This window comes from Falco cherrug, chromosome Z (genome assembly GCF_023634085.1).
Source record: "Falco cherrug isolate bFalChe1 chromosome Z, bFalChe1.pri, whole genome shotgun sequence".
Taxonomy (NCBI): Eukaryota; Metazoa; Chordata; class Aves; order Falconiformes; family Falconidae; genus Falco; species Falco cherrug.
The window spans coordinates 17,967,392-17,978,162 of record NC_073720.1 but is presented as its reverse complement, the minus strand read 5'-3'; the positions used below and the strand labels follow the sequence as shown (position 1 = coordinate 17,978,162).

The window sequence follows — 10,771 nt, the reverse complement described above, 5'->3', positions numbered from 1 at the left end:
ACAGAATGCATTGCCAAAGTCCTCAGGAGGGTCCCACACAGTCGCTAGCCGTTCCCGAATGCGGTTTTGTTTATACATAAATTTGCATTTGAATCTGTGGAACAAAAAACTTGACTCTAACTTTTTTACTCGCCTGTCTATCTATAGAGAAGTCACAATTGTCTTTTCACCCTCTTTCTCACCATTTATCTTCTTCCTGCCTCTGTCAGATTTATAAAGTTAAAAAAAAAATCTCACCGAAGAATTAAACAACGTAAATGGCGTACCTGATATAATCTCTTTTACAGTAGGTTTTGCCATCCCTAACAAAGCACGTACAGGTCTCGTCCAAATACTGATTACACTCTGCACACTTCAAACACGCCGCATGCCATTCCAAATCCGGAGAAACCCTCAGAATATACTGATCGTGAATCTGATTGCCGCAACCAACACATAGGGAAATCAGGCGTTTTTCTGAAATAAAAATAAATACATGATTGACTAACCGTTTACTCTCCTACAGCGATAAACACACTTTCAGTGTCGTTCTTTTATAGAGCGTACTTTAGGAGTGTTGTTGGTTTGTTGTTGTTGGGTTGTTTGGGGTTTTTTGTTGGGTTTTTTTTTGTTTGTTTGTTTTAAAGAGTATAACACTTTTGGATTGTAATTGAAGTGTGCCATCAAAACCTTGCCTTGTTTAGAAAGGAGGCGGAACATATGTTAAAATGCAGATGTGAACAGTCTTCAGGGTGAAGGTCTTCATTTCCCAAGCCTTTCACGGAATCAAAACTCCAAACTCCCTCGTTGTTTTATTTTTATTTTATTGTTTGCATGTTTGAATTCCTTGCCTTACGGGGACAGCACCTATCTGTTTGATTTCATTTTTTAAGAGACTGTGACTGGAAACGATGAATGCGTGGCAGGGTGCTCTTCACATTCAGCCCTTTGCCACAGAAAGGGGACTCAAGGCTGCTAGCAAGAACAAGCATCATTACTGTTGTCACTTGCTCCATTTTGCAAGTCTAATGCTAATTCCCCTAGACAAACTAGGTGCTGGATAGGCAGACAGCCTCACCGCAGTCTAGCACGAGAATTTAAGGCTCCATGTTTGGAGATCCCATTAAAATCATGTCTACTCCCCAAACTTTAAAAGAGAGCAGGACCCCAGGCTATTAACATACAAGGCTACGAGGTTAAAACACAGCAAGCATGCAGGTACGGCAACAAAGGCACCTTCTCTACTATTCAAATGAAGTTCAGCTCTTTAGCAGTTCGCCTGCCTGAGACGATTACAATAGACAGCACATTTATTCCGACAACGGTAAAAATTCCGCCTTACTTTTTGGTGGGTCTCCCATGTCTCCCATATCTGTAAGAGGGTGTAATGTCCACAGTGAAATGGTGTACGGTTTCGTTTTAAGACCCCAAAGTAGGTTTGAGAGCTGTCGCTAAAAAAAAAAAAACCAAAACAAACAAAAAAAAAAACCAAACAAAAAAGCAATAACAAAAGGGAAAAAAACAGAGACTCGAAAAGAAAAAAAAAGGCAAAACAAAACACCACGGGCGTGGGAGAGTTACTGTCAGGGCTGCGGAGAGAGAAGGGGGCGCGCAGTGAGGCGCGGCGCAGTGCCGTGCGGGGCGCGGCGCCGGGAGCGCAGCGAAGTCCGGCCGCGCGGTGCGGTGCGGTGCGGTGCGGAAACGGCGCGGTGCGGGAACGGCGCGGCGCGGTGCGGTGCGGTGCGGCGGTGCCGAGCTGGGCGCTGGCGGCTCGGGCACTCGCCTCGCCCTTATCTCTTACTCAAACTTCTCTGCTCCAACTCAGCCCGCTCGCCATTGGCTGACGTCATGCGCGGGGACGTCACGCCTGCGCGGAGCCCATTGGCTGCGGGCGGCGCGGCGCAGCTGTTCTGATTATCATATTTCAGCGTCTGGCGGCGCGGCGGCCCCGGCTCGGGTTCTCGGAGGCAACTTTTCCTCGCTCCTCATTTGTATTTCCTTTTATACTTTCTTCTTGTCGCTCTACTGCATCCCTGCCGCTTATCTCCCGTCACACCTTTCATTCTCCTTCCCGGCCCCGCTCGGGCTCCTCCACCCCTTCCACCTCTCCGTCTTGCCGTGCCATATTTACCATTTCCATACATATATATATATATGTGCGTGTGTATATATATATTTTTTTTGGGTGGTGGTGTTAATCCAACTGTTTCCTTTCCGAGCGTTTATCTTTCCTAGCCGGGAGCCGCTGCTCCGGCTGGGCGGGCGAAGCTGCGCTGAGCGGGGAGGGCAGGGCGGGCTCCTGGGCATGGCCCCAGCCACGGGCTGGGGCTGTTCGTGCTTCTCCTACAGCCTCCTTCTGCCTTCAAATAGCGGATAAAAGCTTCGTGCATTTTTGTCAAATACAAGATCGAAGAAGGTACAAATATTTGCCTTAAATTATCTTTGAACACTCCCTCCATTCTATTTATGTTTTCTAATCCTTTTAGATCCTTTTCCTTTCTTTCTCCAACCGCCTCCCCCCGCCCCCACCCCCCACCCCCCCCGCCATCTGTAAATAGAAACGCACCCTGTAGGTTGGCCATGAATGGAGATTTACGGATAAAAGTCAAGAACTTCTGTCTTTCTCTGTGGAGAATGCCGTAACATTCTTATTAAAAAAAAAAAAAAAAAAAAGGGGGGGGGGAGAATACGCGGACTCCGCTGCCGGCGCGGCTGTGCGGCGCTGCTCCCTGGAGGAAACGTGGGAAGCCCGGAGCCGAGAGCCGCGGCCGGGCGCCGTGCGGTGCGGTGCGGTGCGGTGCCTGGCCCTCCCGCTGCGCACCGGCGCACGGCGCCCCGCAGCCCGCCTCGCCGGGCACCGGCCTCGAGGGGCTGCGGGCTCCAGCGGGCGGTTATCTGAAAGCTTCCCAAAGCAGGCAAAATGCAACTCTCCTGTGGGCACGGATTTCTTTGTGTATGTTTTTCAAAGGGCAGGCTCCGCTTAGGCTCCGCTGTACTTTTCGTTTAGTCTGTGCGCGCAATTGTACCCGCTCCAGCGAGTGTCCACTCCAAACCCTTCTACCACCCCACCCCCCTTTCCACCCCCAACTTAAACGTCCCCTTTCAGTTAGATCCCGATTTTGTGTTCTGTTACACCGCCCTCATGAACGTAGTGTATAAGTGCCCTCCAATCACTTCTTCTCAGGAGAATGTATTTTTTTCAAAGTCCTATTTTTTTCAAAGGCAATCGAGTTTGGGTGAAAGAGAGGCAAAGCCTTATTCACTCGGGATATCTTCCCGCGGGGAAATCTAATTGAAATGAAACAGCCAAGAAAAAGTTCTGCAATTCGCGTTTGCTGATAAGACAGCTACTGAACAACGGACCTCCTCGGAGTCCTAACTTAGTTTGCAAGATATTTTTCTTTCCGAAGCTGACGGAACAAACACACCTTCCAGCAGTATTTCAAACAAGAAGTGGGACCCACTTGTAGAGATAACCAAGCTGTCTCGAAATGATCTCAAGATAGTGTCAGGCGGTAAAGATATGGTTGTAAACACACACAGTAACTTTATATGTTCGACGTTCAAATTAACATTGAAATGCAAATCTGCTAGGTGATCACTTCTACGCTCAAGAAACTGACAATATACATATATATATACATAGGATTGTTTATGTACACGTACATATATGTAAGAGACTAGGTATACGTATACTTTATAATTCTGTGTGTTAGCTGAGTAAACCAAAAAGCAATTATCAGCAACGATTGCTGATGCTGGCAGCTTGGGACAGCCTGGCACGTGATGGAGCAAAGCTTTAGCAGTGGGCAATCTCACCCAAATCGACTCAGAGCGCGGTGTCACCCCTGCGCCGATCGGCCGGGCGGGGGCAGCGCTGCCATGCCCCCCTCCCCCCCGCTCCCCCAGAGCCCGCCGCAGCCGCCTTCCCGTGGGGGCACAGTGCGCGGTGTTTAGCGTGCGCAGCGGCTGCACCATCGTGGTGGGGGATCGTCCTCCAGCGGGGCACCGTCCCTGCCCGGTTGCCCGGTCCCCGGCCGGCCTCTCCCCGCGCCGAGGCGCGCAGGCAGCGCACAGGCAGCGCGGCGACCTCTGCTGGCCGAGGGGCGATCGGCCGCGGCCCCGCACAGTGGGCACGTTTCGGACCTTTTGTGCCTTTCCGCCTATTACTCTGCGAATATCATCCTCCCCGCCTCCGCACGGGCCACGGTGAGACACCCCCCCTCGCCCCCTCGGGTGACCTCGAAGGCTGCAAGCTGGCAAAAGATCCGAGTAATTAAAAAAAAAAAAAAAAAAAAACAAAACCCGACAAAACAACAAAAAAAGAGTCGTCCCAATGCCTGAGAAAAAAAATGCGCGGATTTTATGACAGAGACGGAAACAGGGAAGGTGTTTTCCTGTACCTCGTCCTATGCATTTCCCCCATGGACGCTTGTATTTCTTTTAAAAATTTGGCCTGATTAAAATACATCCCCTCAGCTCTGAAATAACGCATCTTATTTTCCACCGTTACACCTTTATTTGAAAGCAAGTCAATCTGTTTTTAATCCTATTAACCCCCATCTCCTGACTTTTAGGGTTTTAACTACTACTTCTGGAGAGGTGATTGCATTTTAAGCTTGATCTTTGCAAATGATGTGCAATAAGCGAGAAACCTGTCTCCGCCCCAATAAACCAGGATTAGGAAGAAAAGGAGGGTTTTGATCACGGTTTTTCCCCCCCTCCTGTGCTACTGATCTGCTTACTGTGTATTCGATTCGCGTTTCCAGGAAGGGGAATCTCTGTATTTAGCCAGCATCAGAATCGGGTTTAAGGGAGTGGAATAATGAGTGGAACTGCCAGTTTCAATGAATAAGGTATTCAGAGAAAAACCCTCCTGAAGGATTTCTCTTTTATGGTATCAATATACATGGGAATGGAAAGACATAAAATGGGATTTGTACATATTAGAGACACTTCCGAAAATATATGTTAATTTCATTCCCCCTCCCCCCCCCCCCCTTTTTCTTATTTATTTACTTTTGGGGAGGGGACTGGGGGAGCCTGCTAAAAGTCGGCGGCTCTACACAGCAATCAATAGCTTTCATCACGTTGAGGGGCTCAAATGAGATTATATGCATTCTAGGGAAGGAAACGGGTGAAAAAAACCAACACAACAAATAACCCCCCAGCAAACCAAACCCCAAACTCACAGCGGCGATTAACCCCTTCTGTCCCGTAAAAAACAGCTATAAATTCTGTTCTGACTTTGCTCAGCGGCGAAAACTAGGGCTGTTTCCCAGGGGAGAAAAAAAGTGAGAAAAAAGATCAGCTTTGGGAAATATTTGAAGAGGTAGTGCTGGTTTCGGAAGAGAGGCAGCACTAGGGTCTGGGTGAGGTGCCGTTGCCGGCCAGGGCTGGGGCACTACCAAGCTGCGACGGCCGAGCCCCGGGCGCGCCCCCGGCAGCGGGGGCTCCCACCCGTCCCGCCGGGGCCCGCCGCTGTAACCGTCTCGCGGCTCAGACCGAGGGTCCTGCCCGCGGGAAGCAGAGAGGTGTCGTCCCGTCCCGTCCCGTCCCCCAAAGACCCCGACTCCCGTTGCGAGGGCCGTTTTTTGTCCCACTGCATGGCAGTGGCTCGGCGCAGCCTCGCCACTCGGCACGCAGAAGGGCTCCTTTAGTTGGCTTCGGTTTACAACTTTTCTTGAGGAGCTTTGGCCGGAAAGATGCTTTGCAAGAAGAGTCGGTTTGGGCTCCCAGAGGTTCAGATTCCCCCTCGCTGCCTGGTGGGATGCGGCGAGGAGATCAGGGCTGAGCCCGTGCAATTTGCCGAGAAGAGGAAGGAGTTTCGCACAAGGCTGGAACTGGAAACAACGCAGCGGGGAATCAATCACGAAATGTATTAGCTGCTCCAGGGTGTGTCTTTGACTCATCTAGAGGTGTGCGATCTTTAATCTTCAAATCTTAGCTACTGCATATGAGTGAGAAGTGTACCGTAACAGCACTAAATCTATCAAAACACAAGAAAACCTGTCAGTGGGCTTCTGCGCGCCCAGGAAACCTTTGTGATTTTGGTAATACAATTTGGCTTATTAAATCGCTCTACCGCTTAAAAAAAAAAAAAAAAAGGAAATTAAAAAAAAGCCATCCTTTTCCTCCTCGGAGTGTGCTAGCTCTGTCACAGAACCGGCCAGCGTCACCAGCCCCACTTTAATCCGGTCAGAAATGGGCACACTAACGGGGAGTGCAGGCAGGGGAGCAAGGTCTTTGGCAGTTGGGGGAAAATAAACCCCCAAAAATTCCGGGGGAAGGAAAATCCGCGAAGATGTTAAGATTCGGGCAGAGCGCGAGGCGGGCCGGGCGGTCCGAGGCAGGACTGGAACAGCCCGGTCTCTCCTCAGCCGAACACCGCCCGGCCTCGGCAGCGGGCGCACACGGGGGGCGAGGCGGATCGGGGATATTTATTGCTTTAAACTTTCCCCTTTGTTATCTTCCCCGTGTCAGGAAGTGTTCGAGGACAGGAAATACAGCCTCAATTTTGTCTCTGGGGCGAACAGCAATCTCTGGGTAGAGAGGGAGTTTAAGGCACGCTTTCCAGTCCCGCTCTGCCGGGGGTCCCGCCGGGAGGGGATCGGGCCCTTTTCGTTCTTTCCGCGGTCCGTGGGGGCCGTGGGGGGCCGAGAGGGGAGGCAGCGAGCCCACGTCGGGGGACAAACTGCCGGTAGAGGAGGGAGGCGGAGCCGCGGGATAACCCTGTCCCCCTGGGTAGGCGCGGGGGACACACCACTTCTACCCGCTCGTGAACAGGCTCGTTCCCACTGGAGGTTTTCCTCGCCAGAATAACCTCAGCTAGCGTTCCGGCTCAGTGCTGCTACAGTGGTCACTTCTTCAGTTCCCGGGAAAACAGCCCAGACCCTCAGCTCTGGAGCATGGCTTTGGAAAGAAAAAGAACCAAACCAAGAAAGCACGTAAATAATTAACAACACCCTCATCACCACCACTAGCAACGATAACGCCACAGCACACACAGCAGCCGGGGCGGGCCCAGCGGTGCTGTCGAGGCCCGCGGCCGCTGCACAAGTCTGCCCGCTCCCTGCCCACCTCGCCCGACTGGAGCGCACCGGGGTGCCCCGAGGCCGCCCCTCGCTGGGCGGCGGGGGCGGGCGGCTTCGCTCCACTCCGGTCAGCTCCGCTCCGCTCCGCAGCCTTCGCGACGGCACTGCCAGCTCCGCGCAGCGCCACGGGGCTCCCGGCACCACGGGTCGCCCGACCCAGGGCCGAGGCGAGGAGCCAGGGGCGGCGGGGAGAGCTGCATAGCCTCCCGGTGCGGGCGGCACCGGCTGTCCTACGAAGGGCTCTTCCCCGATGAGCGAAGGCGCCTTCCCTCAGAGACAATTAGGCATTCATTACTGCCTCCCTCGCCCCTGCCCCTGCTCTCAGCCGCGTCTTTGATGTCTCACCAGCTTGGAACATGGCTGTGCGGCGGGCACTGCCCAGTTGTCCTTCTGAGAGGCTCGCTGTCTTCGGCGCCTTACAGACCTTTGCAACAGGGTTTCCAGCAATGCATAAGCAGTAAGACCCAACAGCAGCAAAGTGGAAACAGCACCAAATAAATGAAGGAGTGTAGCAACTAGAAGAAACTAAGTTTGACGATGGGTAGTGGATTACTTGTCCGACGGGCAGTGATCTGCTTTAGACCTAGCAGTGGATATTCCACCTGTCTTTGATCATTCTAAGGTATATTTATTGCATCCCAAAAGAGCACAATAAAATTGACAGGCTCAACCTGAAGAAAAAAACCCAAAAAACAAACCGAACACACAGAGTTATCTGCATGGAGGCTAGACAGGTCGAGTTAATTAGCCCAAGTATGGATGTGTGTAAACACAAAATGATGCCCTGTTACATTAGCTATTATTGCTTAGGTCTTGAAAACAAACCTTGCAAAATTAATGACCACAGAAGCAGTAGGGAGACCCAAAAAGTAGATGAAGTCTGAACAGGGAACAGTTAGAACCCTATATCCATAAATACTGTTCGGTGTGCTCACGTGAATATCCCTGCAATGCTCACAGGTTATTATACCTGTTCTGAGGACAAGATTCCTCACTACAACAGAAAAAAAAATAAAACCCCCAAACTAAAAAAGCCTAACAAGATTTGCACAATACTAACCCTGCAAGTTTCAAAACTGCAGACACAAATTTGTTAAAGTAGCTACATACAAAACAGGAGAATCCTGAGTGAAAGTAGTGCAATCAGCATGTTAGGGGGATGAATTAAAGACGGACCATGACCCTTTGTACCATCATTTCTCATGCATGAAAGCAGAAGAATGGAGGGGGGGATTGTTATGTATTGTCCACTGTTCAGTGGTCTCTGTTTTGAACAGGGGCAAATAAAAGCCATCAATAAATCATAAATCTTACATTAAGAACAAACACTCACAACATACTTATGGCTTAGCACTTTTTCCTGCTAGTGGAACATGTGCCATCCATTACATATGAAGATGAAAGGTATATCACACAATACAATGGTATTGAGTTATATATGTATATAGATAGAAAAACAATCAGAGTATTAATGCAATAGATACCACCAATACATGTGTTACACATTTGTAACATTCGTCTGGAGCATCTAATGATTATTAAAGCTACTTGTGGTTTCCTTTGTATTGCTCAGAATCCTGGATTCAGCCCCAGCTCTTGAAATGAGCTGTATCATGAGTAAGTGAAGCGAGAGCTGCCAGTCATTGTTTGTTCTTTCTCTTTCTCTTTCTCTTTCTTTTTCTCTTTCTCTTTCTCTTTTTCTCTTTCTCTTTCGGTGGGTGTGTATTTCTGCCTGTATGGTTATTTGCATCCACATATTGTGACTTTTCCAACTCTGTTGTATACAGCTTTTGTGTTCCTGTGTAAAAAAACCCACTTGTACAGGGTGAACTCAGCATCTGAAGACCCTGCAAGTAAGGTGTGCACTTTAACAGTTTCGCTGCCAAATATATGTTTTGCAGATCAGGAATTTTAAAATGATATCAGCTTCCTATCTGCACATGTATTATATTTGAAGTGCAGATTAGAGGAAATTTGATGTTTTTACAACGATTTTCCAGTTTGCCTGTAGATTGTCTGCTATGTACTAGTTCATTGGTTCCATGAGAGGTTGGAAAGAAAATAAAATCTCTTAGAAGGAGGCAGACCAGTAAATGCGTTCTAGCCCCAGGACTGTACTTGATGACATGTACTCTGGGCAGCACTGCAAGTGCAATCAGTAAAGAGGCTGTGTCATTCCCACTGTTGTCAAGAGAACCAAAATGAATGGAGGGCCTTGGAAAAAGGCTAGATATGATCTGATCTGAAGACCATATGCATTTTTGCCATGTTGCAGGACAAAGTGTGTGTGCAAGGAGTGAACGCCATACAGAGATCGAAGGCTAGGGGAAAGGTAAAAAATGGATGAACCTGGTGGTAGGAGTAGGAGAAGCCTAAGCTAAAATGTGTTAAGGAATAAGTAGAACCACAGAGGTACAGAGGGGAGAGAAATGTTTAAGGAATTGAATGCTGTGCCATAGGAAACTGAGAAAATAAGGAAGAAGGAAAGAAACTGGTGGTGAAAAGGATAGAAAAGAAAGAGCATGGCAGAATAAGGAAGGAAGACAGGGAAGATGGTGACAGGGCAGGAAAACAGAAAGAAGAGATCTTCTGTCTTGGAGATGCTATGTGTATTTGTGTTTGACGCTGAGGCTGTGACAAATCAAATGCTGCCACTGATGACGAGAATTCGGCACTCAAAAGTCTTCCAATCTCTCTCACAAAAATATTTTTCTGTTAGGGCTGCTGTCAGTCTTAATATATTTAACAAAACATGGTTATGTTATATTCATTTTAAAAATCTAATTTTTAAATTTTTTTTTTTACTCTTGGATCTGCATAAGATTTCTTTTTCCTAAAAAATAAAATGCTTTTGTTTGTTTGTTTGTTTTGTTTGTAAGAAAGCTTTGCTCTTCCAAAAGAAAGTACCCCCCCCACCCAAACCTCCTTCCCCAAAAATCTCCCTCTCTCTCTGTAACTCCTGTAGGTCAAAGAGAACCCTTGCTCTGCGTATGTGCAGAAACTAGCAGGCCTATAAAAACTTGATGTGAGTCAGCACTGCTCCATAAAAGGTCAACTACAGCTGAATCAGGCTACTCTTAAAAGGCATCTACCACAGAGAAGAAATATGAGACAGACATGAACAGTTTAGAAAGGGATAGGTATTAATCAGAGCAAAAGACAGAAGGCAAAGAACAAAAAATTCTGCCAAGCCTTAATACTTTTCTACTAATATGTTCAACAATGCCCATATAACCTGCACATGCTGACTGTCTAAGGTCAGGTTGATCTTAGCTATGCAAAAGGAAGCAGCTGTCAACTGTGGAACATGGCAGATGGAGAACTCTTATCAGATTTTTTAAAACCTGAAATTACTTTTTTTGTTTTTAATTTAGAAATTGATTTGCTGTGTGACATTAGAAACGGTAATACTGGCACCACATGTTGCAATGAACCATCTTCCACCTCTGTGTGACAAGATAAGAATGTTTTTATGGTGGGTGTATATTTTGGCATACTTGGATTTTCAATAGTAATTGGGGTCAGCCTTATTTGTTTCAACCTCTTGCCTCTTTATCTAGGCTGTGCTATAAATATTACTCTGTTGATACTGAAACTATTGGGTTTGACAACATTTGTGTATGTGTTGGAAAGGAAAAACTGGTTTTATTGCAGGAATTATGACAGTAGGTCAGAATAGATAAGCAGAATAGTCCTTC

At 48.1% G+C, this 10,771-nt stretch overlaps 1 protein-coding gene across 1 annotated transcript in view; it reads right to left on the bottom strand.

Annotated features, from left to right (window-relative positions):
* ISL1 (ISL LIM homeobox 1) overlaps positions 1-1,760 on the bottom strand; it is a 13,646-nt gene extending 11,886 nt beyond the window's left edge. The window contains 2 exon segments of the mRNA XM_055699879.1: positions 267-456; positions 1,322-1,760. Of these exon segments, the coding sequence (XP_055555854.1) occupies positions 267-456; positions 1,322-1,349 (218 nt within the window). The 5' untranslated portion in view covers positions 1,350-1,760.
* Positions 1,761-10,771: the final 9,011 nt, after the last annotated feature.